The sequence below is a fragment of the Anolis carolinensis genome, chromosome 2 (assembly GCF_035594765.1).
Source record: "Anolis carolinensis isolate JA03-04 chromosome 2, rAnoCar3.1.pri, whole genome shotgun sequence".
NCBI classification, from domain to species: Eukaryota; Metazoa; Chordata; class Lepidosauria; order Squamata; family Dactyloidae; genus Anolis; species Anolis carolinensis.
This window is the reverse complement of record NC_085842.1, coordinates 241,905,977-241,926,509: the sequence shown is the minus strand read 5'-3', so window position 1 is coordinate 241,926,509 and position 20,533 is coordinate 241,905,977. Positions and strand designations below refer to the sequence as shown.

General features: G+C 41.2%; 1 protein-coding gene across 4 annotated transcripts in view; it reads right to left on the bottom strand.

Moving 5' to 3' along the window:
- Positions 1-20,533, bottom strand: part of rfx3 (regulatory factor X3) — a 174,269-nt gene that overhangs the window by 8,983 nt on the left and 144,753 nt on the right. For all 4 annotated transcript variants that reach the window (XM_062971958.1, XM_003216489.4, XM_062971955.1 and 1 more), the window contains 7 exons: positions 20,064-20,179; positions 19,480-19,634; positions 11,658-11,755; positions 11,043-11,192; positions 4,382-4,590; positions 3,194-3,347; positions 1,947-1,989 (listed from right to left, as the gene is read on the bottom strand). In XM_062971958.1, the coding sequence (XP_062828028.1) occupies positions 1,947-1,989; positions 3,194-3,347; positions 4,382-4,590; positions 11,043-11,192; positions 11,658-11,755; positions 19,480-19,634; positions 20,064-20,179 (925 nt within the window). The remainder of the gene's footprint in view (positions 1-1,946; positions 1,990-3,193; positions 3,348-4,381; positions 4,591-11,042; positions 11,193-11,657; positions 11,756-19,479; positions 19,635-20,063; positions 20,180-20,533) is intronic.

Sequence of the window (20,533 nt, the reverse complement as noted above, 5' to 3'; positions counted from 1 at the left end):
TTCTAATGCTCACCCCCCCCTTTTTTTTTTTACTAATTTACCTTTCCAAAATTAGGGGTGCATTAGATTAGTGTAAATACTTTTTTGGGTTTCAGGGTTTTGAAAATCAAGATACGCATTAGATTTGATGGCATATTAGATCCGAGTAAATACGGTAATTTATCCTATCGATCTTATTGATAAAATGCAATACAGATAAAATACAATACTACTAAAATGCATATATTAAGCTACACAAAACAAAGATTGACATTAATATTAATAAAATGTAAAGTCAAAATTGACTGGGCATGTCTGCTGGAAGAGATCTCTTCAATTGCACCTTGAATTTTGACAGTTAATTTAGTGGTTGGATTTCTTTCGGCAGCTCATTCCACAGTCCTGGGGCAGCAGATGAAAAGGTCCTTTGGGTGATGGTTGCCAATCAGATTTTGGCTGGCTGAAGTAGACATCCCCAGAGGACATAATGTCCTAAGGGGAAGATTATATGGGAGAAGGTGATTCTGTAGACATCTTGGACCCAAACCATGTAGGGCTTTAAAAGTTAAAACCAACACTTTTAACTTTGCCTGGAAATGAACTGGCAACCAGCAGAGTGACTTTAGTATAGGTATAATATGCTCATTCCTAGATGTTCCCATAACTAGTCTGGTTGCCATGTTTTGAACTAATTGGAGTCAATTAAACCTGGTTTACCCCGGCAAAACATTTAAGTGGCCCTTGTAGTATAATTTTCGAATTCTTTTATTAAAGGTTTCACAACTAAAATACACAAGTGATTTGATCCAAAGATGCTTTGTGTGAGCAGAGGCCAGAGTCTGAAGCATATCTCCTACACATTCCCTTTTTGATTTAAATTCTCCAGATTTTTCAGTCAAAACGGCCAGGAGCCATGCTAGCTGAGAGATTCTAGCAGTCCATAAAATGACTTCTTAAAGCTTTGGCAGAAGCAAACTTTGCTGTTCCCTGGAATATCCGAATCATTCCCTTAGGGTCCTTTGAACCTCAAATTGAATTATTAAGGAGAACAGGAAGTGGTAATTAGAGATGTGTACAAATTTTTTTGCTTCGTTTCCTTTGTGCTATCATTTCATTTTGACCGTTCGTCTACACAAAACGAATGACATTTTAGTAGAAAATGAGAGGTGACACGAAAATGAAAGCTGTACAGTCATTGTGCTTGCTTTTGTTTTCCTTTCATTCTGGCCCCGTAACCATAAGCAGGTACTGAAAGAGGGCTGCTTTTCCATTACAGCTGATGTGGACCAATGGGTGTTAATAATATTAGTATAAATAACGATATACTGGGACCCTAAGCTGAATCTGGAAGAGGAGTGCCTCCCCATTACTTCGGATCTATGCCAATGGGTCTATATATGTGTGTGTGTGTATATATATATATATATATATATATATATATATATATATATATATATAAAACGATATTTACTCTGGGACCCTAAGCAGAGTCTGAAAGAGGAGTCCCTCCCCATGACAGCTGATGTGTGTCAATGGGTGTTAATAATAACATTATTATTAATAACAATAGTACTCTGGGGAAGACCCAAAAGTTTAAAAAGTTGGTGGGCTAAATGGGGTTGAAATGCCCTCGATGTGTGGCGATTTTCACCCCTCTAGTCCAAAAACGAGGGGGGGGGTAGCCTTGGAAGCCCTCCCATTGCAGCCAATGGTCCGAAAATTTTTGGTTTTTTTTCGTAAGCCAGACGAAAATTCTGTTTATATAGGCGCCCCATTTTTGTTAGTGGGAATAAATACGAAAACAAGACAAAAACGAATGGAACTACACAAAACAAACAGCAATTCCATACAAAAGCATAACACTAGTGGTAATTGAAAAGAAAAGACAAACAAGCACAACTGTATGAAGAGAAGAGCCGTATGATTACTGGAGTCAACTAAAGACATACAATGTGGATGACACTAACCTTTGTCCATATTTCCAGGAGATATTGCATTTAAGTCACCAAACTGCAGTAGAAAAATATAATTAATATTATTATTGAATTATTGAAGCGTTATCCTAACAATGTCTACAGTCAAATCTTCTATCAAATCTAATCATACTACAATACAGAACTAACATGAACAGCCATCAGTGCACCCACACTATGCATCGATCACTGGGTTTCCATCCCTCATTCCTTTAAAATCACAGTGATTATTAGAAAATAGTACATACCAACAAGCATTTTGTAATACTTGCCAAATTAATATGAAGATCATGTGATGTCTACTTCATAATTAATTTAATAAGACATACCCATGACAGATGAAAATCAGCAGACATTTGTACTATAAAAGCAGATACTGTACAAAATAGAAGTGCAATGAAACCCATATCCAGTATATTCTTTGCTGTAGTTTGAATATACACAATAGCCAAATATTATACAGATAATTTATATGGCCTAAGTACAATACTTTTGGTTTCAAAAAGGTGGTTTTGCTTTATTCATGATCTTCATGTAGAATTAAAGAAAATATTGATGGGCAATTAGATATTAGTAAAAGAAAAGTCAGCTTGGCACAGTTGTTTGAGAGATGGAATACTACTCTGGAGGCTTATGTTCGAATACTTGTTCAGCCACGGAAATCCACTGGGTGTCCCGAGAGAAGTCACACACTTTCTGCCTCAAAGAGAGGCAAAGGCAAGCCTCACTGAAAATTTTGCCAAGAAAATCCCATGATAGGGTTACCATAAGTCTGAAATGGCTTTAAGGCACACAACAGCAACACAAAAAAGAAAAAAGAAAAAAAATCTATTAGGATGGTATGAAAGATCCATTTTAAGCAAAACATTGATTTCATTCAGGGGAAGAGCAAACCCAAAAACTTCTTTCCAAAAAGGAATACCCAGGATACTGGAGAATACAGGAAGATTGTGGTTTCAAGAAAAGGAACAAATATTTGGTAACCAAAATAGGGGCAAATGGTAAGAAGAAAATGCTGAGGCATAAGGCTATTATGAGTACAAATATTAGACAAAATAAAACCATTATTTCTGTAATGATATCTGCAATTTCAGGAACTTAATTTTTAAAATTAAAAAGATTCATTGCAATTATTAATTAATTTTTTCCACATATTTACATACCATAAAATATACTTTAGATAAAATTAGTTTTAATGCATCATTAAAACAACTAATAAAGTATTACAACTGTGAACTTACCTCTCCCATGACTGCAATAGGTGTCTCTCCTGTGGCTTGAGCAACACGATGTTCAACTAAGTAAAACATGTATTCATCATACAATAGACGGATCAGATGAAAAGAACCAAAGCTAGCAGCACTGCGCAAGGTTAAATCTCGAATAACCATTGAACTGTATAAAAATGAAAGCACAAATGGAAAATCATATAATGATTCAAACTTTCTGGTTTAAACTAATGGGAGTTCCATGCTACTAGCAAAACAGAAGCTCTGTTTAACTCAGACTATTATAAATAATAGTTCGATGTTGGCCATCAACACTACAAACTAGCCATAGTTTAACAAAAGTGTGATTAGTTAAAAACTGCTGAAGGAGCAAGGAATGCATGTGCTTGAGGCTGTGCAGCATTGACTCAGTGACCCAAGTCTTTTTTTGTGTTTCTCATTTTTATGTCATGGCTTGTTGCCAAAATTCTTTGGCAAATGGTTACATGTACTATAATAGCCCATGGGAAAAGGAAGTGAATAGTTAATGGGATATAGTCAGGGCTGTCAATTAAATACATTCAAGATTCATTTATATATAACTGGATAATTAATAAAGTATTTGTGGAGGAATTCATTTGTTAAATCCATAATGAAAATGAGCACTAGTTTATTGATAGGAGCAACCCACAAACAAGATAGGATAACATTTAGTTTACAAGCCCATCAAATCTTTAGCTTGGGGGGAAAAACTACAACCAACACTCCCAAGGCCTGAGAAAAGATCTAATTCACCTGGATAAACTCAACAAAACTATTCATAATGCCAATGTCTACGCCAACAGCTGGCTTCTCGTTTTAATAAAGACCAACTCCAGATTTTCTAAACAATGACTAATTGTATTTATTGGTACTTAGAGACATTAAATTCCAGACGAACAGCATATTAAGGTCATGATTCCAATAAAATCACAATCAATCACACACACAAAAACCAAATAAAAATCCCAATAACCTTGGTACATGTCGTTGCATCTGCTTATCTTTTGACTCTCCCTGCCCAATTTCAGAAAGAAGATGTAATTTGGGGTGTGTGGAAGAAAGCTGGCATGTAGTGTGAATTACCAGGCATGTTAATGACATAAAATAAAAATCAAGCAAAAAGGAAAGAAAAATGTTTGTGTGCCAGAGTACATATTTAAAATATTTTAGGTCACTGACCTGTAAAAAGACCACTTTAACAGAAATTGCCGTGCTGCTTTAGGAAAACTAGGTCTTCCTTCATAGGGTTTCAGTGCTTGCATCATTACGTTATCTAGCCAGGCAGCCCACTGCTCCAGAGTGCTCTGCTGCTGAAGAGTCATCTTGAAATCTGTTTCCAGCCTCTGTACCATATTGTCATCACACTGGCACACCCAGGAAGCCTGCTCCTGTCCCAGGACAAAAACAAATCAAGACTAGCACCAGGTGCTTCATTTACAAAAGCATGGGGAAGGAAGAAAGTAATGAAGAGGAAAGGTAAAGAGGCATACATGACACTGACTTATACATGAGCATATATAGCAGTGGTTCTCAACCTGTGGGTCTCCAGGTGTTTTGGTCTACAACTCCCAGAAATCCCAGCCAGTTTACCAGCTGTTAGGATTTTTGGGAGTTGAAGGCCAAAACACCTGGAGACCCACGGATTGAGAACCACTGATACAGAGTATGTATCTCCACTATTCTTCTTTGTTCATTTCTGTCTTTCCCTTATTTGTGGAATGACCCTCGACATATCCAGGGTTTATATGAAAAGCAATCATTTTGGCCCAAAACCTGCCCTTGATTTATACATGATGCCGACTTAACATGAGCATATAGAATATAAGTCAAGGGCAGGTTTTGGGGCCAAGATATGGTCAGGTTGCTTAGCTGTAACCATGTTTCTTCGAGTGTACTCTGTGAATTCACACTAATGGAGAAGGCTGCGCCTGCGCAGGCTCCAACGGAAAACTCTTCCAAGCTAAAGTTTGAATTTTGGCGGTAGCCACGCCCCTCTCCCCGCGGGGCATATAAGGCAGCCCTGGGCATCCGCTCTCCAGTTCCTGCACCGCAAAGGCAACGAGAAAGGGAGAGGTTTGCCAGCGGGGATGGAAGGGCGGGTTTGTGTGAATTCACAGAGTACAATCAAAGAAACATGGTTACAGGTAAGCAACCTGACCTTTTTCTTTGTGTACTCTGTGAATGCACACTAATGGAAACTAGCAAGCTGAGGTCTAGGACGGTGGGACAGAGCAAACCCGACGAGTTGAATGTCCAAACCCAATTTTTATTAGGACACATCAAAGAGAAATAAGGCACAATGTGCAACGAGGTCGGCATATCGACCAAGTACATAAACATGAGACAACCATGTTGAGGTGTATCCCCGTTAAGTGGGCATCAAAAAGGCCTGGGGAAAAGTGCAAGTAGAACAACAGTATCCCCCGAAGAGAGAAAAACAAGGTGTAACCTGTCCTTAGAAAAGGACAGAGAGGTAAATAGACCTCTAACAGTGTAAACCGTTGTAGAGGGAAGAACAGCAATGCGAGTAGCATTGCTGTAGTGCAATCACATAAACTTAGTGAAAAAAGAGAGGAAATAAGGCTTGTTATGGAAACAGCAACACTTGGTGTGACATTAATTGCCTTCCTCCCCTTCCCACCCTTTGTGTCTCCACTCTCATGCTTCCTTCCTCTCTCTCTTTCACACTCTCTCTTTTTTTGGGGGGGGGGGGGAAGTGATGTGAAAGGGAAGACAATGTCTCCTATGACAGGCAGGAGGACAAAACCGATCTGGCGAAAGCAGAGTCCTTCTGAGCCTTTGAGTCCATTCTATAGTGGGAGACTAACGTCAAGGGGTTCGGCCAAATTGCTGCTTTGCAAATAGAGTCAAGAGGGATGCCCCTGAGAAAGGCAGTCAAGGTAGAAAGGCCCCTCGTTGATCTCGGACGGATTGACGGGGGGGGGGGGTTAGCCAGTTCGTAAGCAAGTTCAATGGCTTGCACAATCCAGTGGGAGAATCTTTGGGAGGAGATTGGGTTACCCAACTTGTCCGGGGCATAAGCGACAAAAAGTCTCGATGACTTGCACGTTGACCTAGTTCGCTCTCTATAGAAGAGGAGAGCTCTCCTAACATCCAAAAGGTGAAGTCTCCGTTCGAGTGGAGATGAAGGATTAGGGAAAAAGGCTGGGAGCACAATGTCTTGGTTTAGATGAAAAGCAGAGACCACCTTAGGAAGAAAGGTGATATCCGGATGCAGTACGGCGGGGGTCATGGTGGAAGCGAAGGTAAGGTTGGTCCACTCTAAGAGACGCCAGTTCCGAAGGCCTACGGGCCGAAGTGACAGCAACTAAGAAGGCTACCTTCCATGAGAGTAAGTAGATGTTCGTTGATGCCAGCGGCTCAAACTGGGGGGGGGGGGGGATGAGCTGGGAAAGCACAAGTTCGAGGCTCCAACCAGGCGTTGGTGGCTGCTCCGGAGGGCAGAGATTGTTGTAGCCCTTCAGGAAGGTCTTTATGAGATGATCGCTGAACGGAGACAGCTGACCATGGCGTTGGAAGCACCAAGACAAGGCAGCTAAATAGGATTTCATAGAGGTGAGGGAAAGCTTTCGCTCCGCGAGGGTAAGCAGGAAATCAAGGACCACCAGTACCGAGGTTGGAACGTCGTCAATGTTTCGGGACCGAAGGAAGGCATGAAACCGAGAGATCTTATAGGCATAGGCCCTGGTCGTAGCCAGCTTGTGTGTTGCGCAGAGAACCTTTTGGAGGTCTGGATGGAGGGAAGTTAGGCGGGAATCCTCCATGCAGTGAGATGTAGAGACAGGATGTCCAGATGGAGGATTTGGCAGTTCTGCCTGGACACGAGGTGAGGCAGAGGCAGAAGAGAGCAAGAGATCCCTCTGGACAGGTGAAGAAAAGCCGGATACCATGGCTGTCGTGGCTATGCTGGGGCTATTAGAATCACCGTAGCTGAGGCAAGGCGAAGTCTCTCCAACACCTTCGGTATCAGAGGGAAGGAGGAAAAAGATAGAGAGGTTCCATCAACCAGTCCAGAAGAAAGGCGTCCACGAGGCATCCGGGAAATGAGGCTGGAGGAAGTCTCGCTCCGTATCGAGGTAGCTGCACGTTCTGAGGAGAGGCAAAGAGGTCTAGGGTAGGCCATTCCCAGTCTCAAAAGAGATCATGGAGAGTGTTGGGATCGAGCTGCCACTCGTGGGAGGAGATCGTCATTCTGCTTAGGGCATCGGCTAGGCCATTCTGGAGGCCCGGGAGATGGAGCGCCAGTATGTAGACTTTGTGGACTATGCACCACTGCCAGATGCGGGTAGAGAGAGACATCAGCTTTCTCAAACCCGTGCCGCCCTGTTTGTTGATGTAGAATACCACCACTGTGTTGTCCGTTTGAATGAGAACAGTCTTGTGGAGGATTAGGCGGGCAAAGGCCTTCAGGGCCTTGAAGATGGCAAGGAGTTCTAAGAAGTTTATATGATTGTTCCTCTCGAGAGGGGACCAGAGGTCTTGGATGGTGAGACCATCCATGTGAGCTTCCCAGGCATAGTTGGAGGAGTTGGTGGTTATGGTGACCGATGGGAGAGCGGGGTGGAATGGTAGATCTTTGCACACACTGGCCCGAGACTTCCACCAAAGAAGGGACTGGCAGACGTGAGACGGTACCGAGAGGAACTTTGAGCTGGGATGCCAAGATGGTTTGAAATTGTCTATGAACCACCTTTGCAGAGGCCTGAGGCACAGTCTGGCAAAAGGGGTGAGGAGAACAGTAGATGCCATATGATCCAGAAGGACCTGGACGGATTGGGCCTGAACCCTCCAGTTGTGCTCGCAGACCGTGAGGTGATGACGGAGAGGGCGAGAAACCTGTCAGATGGAAGAGATACAGTTTGGGTGATGGAGTCAAAGAGTGCGACAATGAAGCGGATCTTCCTTGATGGAACAAGGTGAGACTTCTCAGCATTGAGCTGGAGGCCGAGTGAGTCCAACAGTTGGAGAGTCTGTCCAACGTGGCGCTGCAACACAACTGGATCAGGCCCGACAAGAAGCCAGTCATCCAGATACGAGAAGACCATGATGCCTTGCTGTCTGAGGTGCACCGCAACCACGGCCACTACCTTGGTGAAGACCTTCGGTGCCGTGATGAGGCCAACGGGTAAGACGGTAAACTGGTAGGTCTAGTCAAGGACCTTGAAGCAGAGAAAGCGTCTGTGGGCCTTTCGTATCGCAATGTGAAAATACGCATCGCGTAAGTCTATGGACACAAAATAATTTCCTTGCTGGAGCATCGGGAGAATGGATGCGATGGATACCATCCGGAATTTTGTTGGACGAATGAACAAGTTCAGAGCTCGCAAGTCCAGGATGGGGCGAAGACCCCCCCCTCTTTTTGGGACCATGAAGTATCTGGAAAAGAAGCTTCAAGGGTCTTGTTCAGATAGAGAAAGCCGAATAGCCCCCTTGGCGAGGAGGGAATCGATTGGTTGGTGAGGGAGACATGGCCTGTAGGAGTTCTTCCAACTATAAGGCATAACCCCCTCGGACAATGCGGAGAACCCAGGCATACGAAGTAATAGACTCCCACTGGTGATAGAAGGAGGCCAGACGATCTGTGAAGAGGGAAGCGTTTAGAGGCGGCGAGATGGAGGGTTGTAGAGGCGACATGGCGGCTGCAATGGTACCGAATGCGGACAGTGGGCACGCAGGTATGGTGTCAGGTATGACGATGGGCCTGAGCGGGGGCGGAGGTGGCTCGACCCCGTTGCTTCTGAGCCGGAGCCGAACGGCGAGGCTGGTGTTTGCTTTGGTCGCCTGAAAGCTTGGTGTTGAAAGGGTTGAGATGCAAAACGGCAGAAACGATGAGGGAACCATCAAGTGCGCTGGGCGTGGGGTTGCTCAACTCCACACTTTGAAGCCAGAATTTTAAAGTCATGGTTGGACTTGAATTTGTCGTCAGTACCGGCGTTGAAAAGTCCCAACGCATCAAAAGGTAAGTCCTCAATGACCTGTCTAGAAGATGAGGAGAAACCCGATGACCTCAGCCAGGAATGACAGCGGATGGCGACAGCATGGGCAATCATCTTGCCGGCAGTGTCACCAGTATGCTTAGCCATCTGGATCTGATGATGGGCTAAGGAGTCAGCCTCTTGCTGAAGCGTGGTAAGGACCAATCGATCTTCGTCAGAGAGTTTTGCAAAGAAGGGCTGGGCCTTTTTCCAAAGGATTTCCTGCTTCTTAGCGGGGGGTTGGACTAGATGGCCCTTGAGGTCTCTTCCAACTCTACTATTCTATGATTCTATGATTCTATGATTTGTTGGTAGGCGCCCATACAAGCCCAATAGTAAGCCATCCTACAGAGTAGGAGGGCTTCAGAATAAAGCTTTTGACCTACGGCGTCAAATCTTTTGCCCTCTCGATCAGCTGGAGTGTTGGACTGGCGACCGGAAGACTGACAAGCCTTGATGACCATAGAGTTAGGGTCGGGTGGTGTTTGAGCCACTCCATGGTATCGTCATCGGTACGGTACCAGGCCTCGATCCTCTTCGAGGTGGGCGGTAATGAGGAGGGCGTTTTCCAAGAAGCTTGGATAACGTCCAGCAAATACGGCAAAAATGGTAGGAGAATAGCGGGAGGGGCTTAGGCTTGGACCCTTTTGAAGACAGGGTCGTTCACAGCCTTAGAAGTCTGCTTGATTTCCATCCCTAGGGCGTCAGTCATTCTGACCATCTGTTCAGAAAAATGGACATTATCTGTTGGAGAAGGAGGGTTGACTTTGTAGGCATCATGAGGAGGTGAGTGGTCGAGACCTAGGGAGACAACGGAAGCCGAAAGGATGGATTCTGGGTGATCAACATCGATCTCATTGTCCTCAGCCCCTTGAGGGGACCGAGGAGGAGATGAAAGCACAGTCTCTGGAGGAGGCATAACCTAAGAGCAGGAGCAGCAGACGGCCGAGTCTTTGGAGGCCGAGGCTTGAGCTGCTCAGGCTAAGCAGGCTGTTTGTCTTCTCCGTTCCAGAGTGGAGGTCGGGGGAAAAAGTTGCTGCCCTAAGGCAGGTTCAGACACCGAGTCGACACTGTAGCCATAGTCACAGTGTACTGCGGTTTAGAAGGCTTAGCTGCCTTAGAGGACCTTGAAGCCCTGGTGGAGACTGAAGGAGCCTTGGTGGCTGGTGTTGACATCACCCTTGAAGTAGGAGCCGAGTCCGGCATGAGCGACCCCGCCCTGAGTCTGGCCACTCTATTTTTCCTCGCTTGAGCCATGAGAGGTAGGCAAAAGCGGCATGTACCAACAACATGGGCCTCGCCAAGGCAGAGGAGGCACTTGCCGTGGCCGTCCGAGTCAGGAATCTTAGCGGCATACTGAGTGCAACGCTTGAAGTGCATGGTAGACATCAAGAACGAAGAGTCCAAAGTGAGCCTTGCGGCAGAAAAAAGGAACTGGAGAGCGGACGCCAAGGGCTGCCTTATATGCCCTGCGGGGAGAGGGGCGTGGCTACCACCAAAATTCAAACTTTAGTTTGGAAGAGTTTTTCGTTTGAGCCTGCGCAGGCACAGCCTTCTCCATTAGTGTGCATTCACAGAGTACACGAAGAAAAAGTAAAAGGATAGATTGCTTTTGCATCCCACATTCAGCATGATAAGGAATGAAACTGTTGGGCATCTAAAGGTTTTGTCATTGCTTCTTCATCTTATATACATGTATGTTTTATTAGATAGATATTTTGCCATTTCAAATGGGGCATAAAACAGATTTTTTATGCTTGTAGTGGGAATATCCTAGTGCTTTGTTTGATTCAAGAATGAGGGGCAAAAGACACTTACTGGCATTCTGAAAGGTGTTAGCATACCTGGACATTGGCAAAATCAACACGGTTGAGGTCACTGAGCATCTGGTTGATCTGAGAAGTGTTCTGCAGCACAGCACGAGCTGCCTGAGCCAGATGATTGAGAGATGTGTATCTTCGCAGAGTCTGAGCAAAGGCACTTACAGCGGCAACCTAGAAAGAGTGATGGAAAATCTCTAACACTCTCATGGTGCTAAGGCTAGGCAGCAAATTTAATAACATCTGTATAGTTGTCCTTGCCTTCCTTCCCCTTCTGCCTTTCCCTCATACACAGTTTCAGTTCGTAGCATTTTCTGACAATGTTTTGGTAGTTTACAGCTAAGAAACACATCACTAAAGAATGCAGCATCAATGGAATGTCCTTTAAAGCCCTTCAACAGATGTTTTAGGTATCTGTAGAAGACATGTATGTTTCCAGTAACCTGCACAACATCACAAGTTCATCATTTCATTTGTAGAAGAACATAGTAAATGAAGGAAATGTTCTATATTTTTCTTTAAATAAATGCTTTCCACATTGGTTATTCATAATTGAGAAACAGGGGGACAATGATGCTTCTGAGGATTCAAAATAGCATTTCTTTATTCCAAGAAATCAGGAGTAACTCTTTAGTTTACCTTGGTTTGAATCATTCTCTGTGGAATATTGTTCATGGCATTGGAAAGCCAACCTTCAAGGCTTTTTGCAAAATTGCGAATGGCTTGGGTCAAGGCACCTATGTATGAAAGAATACAAAACAAATGGAAAAAAGTCAAGGCTTGTGTGTTTTGAAAGACAGTTGTCCTTGAATATTGCAACTACCCAGTAAAGTGAAGAAATAAATGGTAACGCACAGTACTAATCTGTCTAGGAACTATCAACAGAAATGCCACATAGAACTAAAGTAATACTATACAACAAATCTACAAACAGCAAATATTTGAAGGCCACAGTAATAGTTCTCACTGATGCGATAAATGTTTACTTCAGCTGTGTCACTTCAGACTGTCAAGTAGGAGCTACTCTGTATGAAGAAGCGTTCAATCACATGACTCCCTGTGGTAAAAACTAGGCTTTAGAGAAGGGTCAACAGCATTTTGCAATGTAACTCTACAAGTAAGGGAGTGCAAACATGACAATGTAACTTTAGGCTGTAGATATATCAACTGATCAGAGTGGACAAAGGTTCAACACATCAATTTTTTGCTCCTGAAACCCTACAAAGCCTACAATCAGAAAGAAAGAAAAAACAGAAATGAAATAGGCAGAAAGTCAATTTTGATGTTGAGCACTGATGTGTTCGTGTATAAGCACACAACCTTTTTCAAAGACAATTTTCCAATTTTGGAGACTTCAAGGAGAGGTAAATCCCACTTTTTAATGTCCAGAAATAGAACAATATGATGAATATGGATGGTCAAGGGCGACAAAAACAGCCTTGGGGAAAGCACTCATTTCTCAGCCCTGTAGTAAAGGGAGATATTTGGCCCTACTGTGAACTTAACAGTGTGAAATGTCATTAGTATCCTTTAAATTTGTATTGGGTATAATTTAATTCTATACAGTATTTCTATTAATTGATTCTGTATTGAAGAATCTTATATATCATAATTTGAACTATGATACTCAGACTGTACACTTACTGCAGCTCCCTTTCTCTTTAGTTGTTAGATTTTTGGGCCACTTCAATATTAGTCATTTTAACAGGAATCACTATATATTATTTTGAGGCTCACACCTGTAAATAACTTTTATATACATTTTAACATGCATTAAACTATTCATGTAAATGAAGTACCATGCAGAATTAATTCCAGCCATTCAGTATCTCCTTCAGTATTTATGGAACAGATAAGATTCATCACTCCCAGTGCCACAATTCAAGGAGGGTTTTTAGGTTAAAAAACAATAAAATATTTCAATATTTGCTTTAAAATGCCAGATCCTTGCAATTCATCCTCTCACTCAGTCAAACCAGTCACATGTAACAGTGGAATCACGTTTGGGGGGGGGGGGGGGGAGTGTAGATGTTGTGGATCCCAAGAAGTGACCTCATCAAAGGGGGTGACACCAGCCATGGGGGTTCAGAGAGAAGTGTCAAGGTGGGAAGAAAAGCAATTCAGTAATTCTGAATTACCATCTTTGCTTCCTTGGCGCTCTGAAGACTAGCAAAAATGGGCTGTGGCCTTCCCCTCTTAGATGGATTTCTTTAGTTATTCAACTTGCTCTTCCTCCCATGCCTTGTGTGTGCTCAAAAGCCGCCTCCCCCTCTCCCAAATCCCTCTGCCTCTTTACCACACATTTACAGTATAACCCTGCTTCATCTCCTTTCCTTCAACACCCCCCTCTTTTCTTAATAGCTATAAAAATCCTTCTCCGAAGTTTAAATTTTCAGCTTCTCTTTCCCTTCCTACCACATCTCCAACTGGTCCCTCAGCAGCTAAAACAACCTTTAAGTCCAGCAACAACTGCTTGCAGTTTTCTCACTATGTGCCAGAACACATGCTTTTGTGTAGCATGATTTGATTTGTGAAGGTGAATGTGGGCTTAATTTGCAATTCTGATTGCTGAGAGACACATTTCTTGCTGTTGAATGGGCTAAATATACATTTTGAATTACTGGATCATTTCCTGCTCTTTTGCAGGCTGGCTACATCTCACTGCTTCCCCTGCTGTGGTCCATAGGCAACAACTGGAGCAAGGAACTGTGTGCATGCACGTATAATGTGCACAATATCAGGATGCAGGTGGTTCTGGTATTTTAGCTACACTAGTGTAGTGTGGTGTGGTATGGGAAGTTCACAGGGGTGACACCATGGCTTATTGCACTGGTTGACACCAATCATAGTAATACCACTGGCTTAACAAACTGTTCCGAAAGTCAGACATGGTTTATTACAAGAGTGGATTTTTTTGGTTATGTTTCATGCCTAGGAACAGAATAATATTTAGTACCTATGTTTGCCAGTTCAGAGGCTTATCTCTCTTACTATTGTTAGAGCTGCTTGAATTGGTGATATAATTTCTAAATGAAGTTTAGTCACCAGCATGATACCTATTTTTCCAAACAGAAGATACAACTATATATTTTAAGAGATAGAAATGGGAACAAACCCTTAAGGGATATCATTGAAATTTGTCAATTAGACATGCAAGATAGACACAGAACATTATCAGATGGTCTTACTAGAAGAGGGGTATGCTAGATTACATGAGTAATGTTTCACTTCAAGACAAACTGTGGTAAAAAGTAGATGAATATAAAGCATACAATGTTGGGACAGGTAAACAATAATGCTGGAATTAAAACTGATTTCAGACAGGAGAAGTATTGTTACAGAGACATTAGTGTCTAATATGTGAAACAGGCAAAGCAGTAAAAATGATAAAACACTGGTATCAGCAGACAACTCTTATTTCAAGATTTGCAGAAGAGCAGAAAACAGAGTCCAGACAAAAATCCTTAGCACAACAAACACACACACACACACACACACACACACACACACACGAAGATTCAAATTGTACAGTGACAGAAGAGAGTGGGAAACAAAAAAATTTGAATCATTAGTGAATGAAATCATGCATTACAGAGAGGATATGGCTAGTTGACTACTGTGGTCAGTGTAATACAAAATCCCTGCATGGTCATGGAAACCTGGTGACCTTGGGCAAAGCATACTTCCTCAACCTCAAAGGAAAACAATGGCAACCCCTCTCTGAAAATATCTTTCCAAGAAAACCCCATGACAGGGTTGCCTTGAGTCACCTAAGTGACATGAAGACATAAAACAAGAACAAAACCAAAAGTACTTGGAATTGTAACTTTTTGTCAGATTTTGCCTTCCTTCTACTTTCAAAACTCAGGTGTGAGTTTTATTGCTTATATTGCTGAATCCGAACGATTCAAGCAAAATAGAGAGATAGAAACAAATTTGGGGGAATCTCACGGTTTGCAGAGGTACATTTATCTGGAAAAAAACTATTAAAGAGTTTGGAGTTGCAAGCCCTTGTAGGAGCTCCAAAAGAGCTCTCCCAAAGAATCTAATAGATATACAATGTTCCCTCATTACTTCGCGGTTTGCTTTTTGCGCCCTCGCTGTTTTGCAGTATTTTAGGAAACACTAAAATAATAGTATAAATCATAAAATAATATTACAAATCCCTCTTTCTACTTCCTTCCTAAGGAGAAGCCTAAGGAAGGAAGGAAGGAAGGAAGGAAGGAAGGAAGGAAGGAAGGAAGGAAGGAAGGAAGGAAGGAAGGAAGGAGAAGCTGAAGGGAGAGAAAAGGAGGCTGAAGCAGCTTTGTTTTCGCCTCATAAGGCATGTGTGTGCTTGAGAGGTGAGAAGGGGACAGAAAGGCTACATGCCAGTGAGATTGTAAACAACACAAATATAGCGTCCCTACTTTGCAGATTTTCACTTTTCACGGGTGGTCCTGGAATGTAACCCCTGCGATAGGTGAGGGAACACTGTAGTGTGGCCAACTGATTGTAGAAGTGAACAAGAACATTCATCCATCCTGTGGTATTTTCATTAAATGTTCATTTGAAACTGGGATCCAAAGGACTATTCCTTTTGCTTTCCTGTGACTTTTCTTGCACATTTGTCCAAAAGTCTATCACCTCTTTGATAGGCACTCCATAAGGGAAAATAGTATTTGTGTCTGTGTAAATATGTAACACCTTCTCTTCATGCACACCTCTCTTTATGCACACAATTAGTCCAACGGGCAGCAGCCAGACTTATAACTGGAGAGGCGTACAGGCAGCATACTACTTCTCTGTTGCGTCAGCTCCACTGGCTGCCGATATGCTACCAAGCCCAATTTAAAGTGCTGGTCTTGTGACCTATAAAGCCCTAAATGGTTCTGGTCCAACTTACCTGTCCAAACGCATCTCCTCTTATGAGCCCACTAGAATTTTAAGATTGTCTGTGGAGGTCCTGCTCTCAGTCCCACCTGCTTTGCAAGTGCAAATGGTGAGGACGAGAGACAGGGCCTTCTCAGTGGTGGCTCCTCGACTGTGGAATTCCCTCCCCAGCAATATCAGGCAGTCTCCATCCCTTCTGAGCTTTAGAAAAAAAAAAGCTGAAAACGTGGCTCTGCACACAAGCATTTAAAGAATAAGTTTCGACAGCTTTGACGCAGTCTGGATTAAGGATTACGAGCAAGGTTTTTGGATGAATGGAACTATGCGCTTTATATGCTTTAAAATTTTGTATACTGTTTTATATGTACTATTGTTTAATGTTAATTGCTCTTAACTGTTTTTATGTTAAGTTATTTTAGTTTTATCGCCATAGTATTTTTGCCAGTTTTGTAAGCCACCTTGAGTCCCTTCAGGTGAGAAAGGTGGGATAGAAATGAAGTAAATAAATAAAATAAAACATATTGCAGTAAATAAAATCTAAATACTAATACTAACTACCAATAGTAATAACTCATTTTTTAAAAAATCTGTTTTTCAATACCAGAGATAATACTCAAATTCAACTGCAAATGCAAGTTGCATAGTGCAAAAATATCTACCTATATAAAAATCAGTGTTAGACATGCATTAGTTTCTGCAAAGGTTTCTGGCAGCTGATTTACAATGATGTATTAATTCACAGGCTTAATGTTATATTACATAGGGATATTAAAGCTACAAGCTGCTTATTCTAAGACATGACCAGTCTTTAAGACAGGAACACAAAAAGTAGTATAATATTCAGATCAATTAAATAGTACAAAGTAATAATCAAGTTGAAAATTAGTCCTAATGAGTAGTAAACACAGCACTGCCATGAATCAGAAATGCTTGAAGGCACATAACAAGAACAACAAATCAGAGATGATGTTCCACACATGAAGAATCAGAATCCATGGAAGCAGGAAGGCAACCTTTCTCTATGCTGTAGTCTTCCTCCTCTGTTTAACTTTCCCACTCCCCATGAATGGGAAACCCCTTGGAACAACATTTTGATTAGTATGGCAGCTGAAGAAGATCCTTCTGAGACTGCCAACAGAAGGTTGAATTCAGCCTAGCAGTATCAAGGCAACCTTGCTGTTTCAATCCCTTCTAATATTTTAAATTCATCTTCCTTAGGAGCTCTGTTGTGGATGAAAGACATATAAATATTTCAATTAACCATTTGTTGAAAACTGGACAAAGATTTTAAGTCTTGTATGCCAAGAGAGATAAAGAAGCAGACTGTTAAGTAATGGCATACAGTTGAGCACTGGCAAACCATATTACTGAAATGTAGTACAGAAGAAAACAGCTGAAATTATGTACTGCAAAGTGGCAAGAAGATACGAAAAAAGAGTAAGAACCTCATAAAATGAATTTAAGGAAATCAAAAAGGTTATTGTCCACAGAAATAAATTATCTAAAAACACAAAGAATTTGTGTAAGTTCTGGAAATTTCAAAAGGAGTTATGTTTTAGATTATTTTCCAAAGCATTATGTTTGATCAGCTTTATTTCTACCTAATAAATATCTCCAAATCTGTAACAGGAGAAAATGCGGTTGAGCTGCCATTTATTTCAAAATCCAACAGTCACAGGGACAGAAAGTGAGATGAAATCTACTTTACAGGGACACAGACAGCAAAACAAACGTGTTAACTCTTCCCTGTGCTAAGAACAAATTCAGCTTAAGAACAAACCTATATAACCTATCTTGTTCATAACCCGGGGACTGCCTGTATAGTATCAAGATCAAGGGAAGCCATAGTCCCACTCTTTTCTGCTTTGGTCAGATCTCATCTGGAATACTGTCTCCAGTTCTGACCATCATAATTCAAGAACGCTATTGAGAACCCAAGTGTCCAGAGAAGGGCAATCAAAAGTTTGGAAGCCAAGCCCTATGAGGAATGACTTAGGGATCTTGTTATGTTTAGCTTGAAAAAAAAGAAGGCTGAGTGGAGACATGATAGCCATGTTTAAAAATGTGAAAGGATGCCACATTGAAGAGGGTAAAAAATTGTTTTCTGCTGCTTTTGAGACTAGGATACGGAGCAATGGATCCAAATTGCAGGAAAACAGATTTCACCTAAACATCAGGAAGAATTTCCAAACAGTAAGACCTGCTCAGCAGTGGAATATGCTGCCTCGGAGGATGGGGGAATCTCTTTGCCTGGAGGGTTGGACTGGATGGCCCTTGTGGTCTCTTCCAACTCTATGATTCTATGATTCATAAAAATTCAAAGAGCATAACCAAAATTTGGTATATGTTACATAAGAACACACTAGTTGTATTTCACATAAAATATGAATAAGACTTTATCTGTAAAGGCTGCTCAGTAACATGTCCATGCAAAGTTGAATATGCATATTTTCTGAACAGCTACAATAGTGGGCCGCAATTATGATGAACTCTGGAAAAACAGCTTTGTTACATTTCTCTTTGAGGCAAACTACAGAATAATTGCTCAAACCGCTTATGCGGTTATATGGATTTTTTTCCTCCTTTCAAACTATTAAGCATTGTTGTTAATGGAAAATACATTCATAAGTATTTTTCGTTTGCCCAGGACATATAAAATGTTTTCTAATGGAAACGTGTTTCACTAGAGCCCATAGTAGATTAGCTTTCAATGAAAAAATAGCAACAATAAACTACACCACATAGGTCTGGATAATTTTATCTCTGAAAAGAAAACTATCTTCTGAAGTAGAACAATTTGGTAACGGCTGTGTAGCACAAGTATAGTATTTGCAATTACATGTTGAGTCTGTGTATGAGACATTCCTGGGGTTTTTTAAAATAAAAGACTAAGAAAAACCAGGGTAAAGAAAATATTTGTTCCACATTTCTTAGTACAGTTGAATAATAAGATGTGCAGCCTACCAATACTGGCAAACTTCTTAGGCAGAGTATGTTGCTAACATGCCTAGCCCATGGTTTCCCCTACAGGTATGAGGGCAGATAATGTACAAAGCATATGTGCATTTGTGTAGTCTAGCAGTAATAACGTACATATTAAAAGTACAGATTAAATGATGACACATTATCACTGACACGTTACCCAAACATCATTACATGTTTTTTCTTAGGCTTGCTGAAGTTGGTGAGGAGCAGGACATAAGCAGGACACATACATAAGTTTTAACATTTTGGAGCCCATCACACAGACCAGTTTAAAGAAATCATTTGTTGCTGTTGTTGTTATGAAAAATGAAATATGAGCTACTACAGCAGTGAAATGTGAAGTACAAATTAATACATGCCCCAAATGTGCTGAAATCTTCTTTTTCAAAATCACAAAATTCTAAATTCTTTCCTTTAATTTAAATACAGCATTTATTATTGTAATGTAAGGCATACCTTTCTACACCTGTAAATAAAAGTGACTCTAGACATGCTGCTTCTCAAGTCAGTGAAGTGACTGCTAAAGTCCCCTTGGGAGGAACTGTATGCACAAGATCACCAGAAGAAAAAAATCCTTACAAGACGTCATCTATATTCAACTTACTAGGAATAGGTCTAAGGACGTCAGGAATGAGAATCTCCACCAAAGCCTGGTACATCACATGGTCACAGTTACACATCCATTTCAGAATTGACTCATTTTTGCACAGAGTAATCAGCTTTGCTTTCGGAAGTCGACTTTCTATTTCACTCAGATTGCTGGTGTGAACAAATGTATTAAATGAATAAATGAAAATGCATTTACATGAAGATAAAAAAGAACAATGGATTTCAAAGCTTTCTTAAACAAATCATTAGAGTTGTCTGAAACGTATCCAGCTGGCCTGAGGCACTTTGTGTTGCAATGGCTGATACATGGCCTCCAGTGTTTTAGCCAAAGAGCACTGTGTTATGCAGCAGTGATAAGAATGGTCTTTGGATTGGATAATTATTTCATGAGAAAATAACTGGGCCCTACTCACAAAACAAAATGGTATGCATAGAAATATATCCTGATGTTATCATAACAAAATGTCAATTTACTTTATTAAATATAATATTCTTAATATGTAAAATTTAATTTTTTTACTTCATTTGAAAATTACATTAATCTATGGGCACAAGTTCTTTCGTGAGGAGATTACTAACCTTGGCTCAGTAATGGTTGTCCCATCAGTTGTTGGTGAAGGAGAATAACGCCAGAAAGTCTGCCACAATTTTTCTATTAGGCTAAACTGAAGATTCACTACAACATCTAATATTGCCTAAAATATAAAGCAGATAGAAATATTTTATTAAATAATATAGTAACTATTGAGCACTACGGCTGCAATCTAAATTTACAATGGAGTACATATGCTTAAGATTGTAATAATTATAATACAATGGATATGTGTGTGTGTGTGTGTGTGTGTATACACACACACGCATACACACACATATATATGAATTGGCAAACATTTATACCCAACCGTATTTCTACACATTGACAAGCAAATCTCAAAACTGAGATGCACATTAGATTTGATGGTGCATTAGAATTGTGCACATTAACCTGCCTACCCTCTGCTGTTAGGATGAGGCTAGCAAATTGAAATTGAAAGTGTAATGTCATAAAG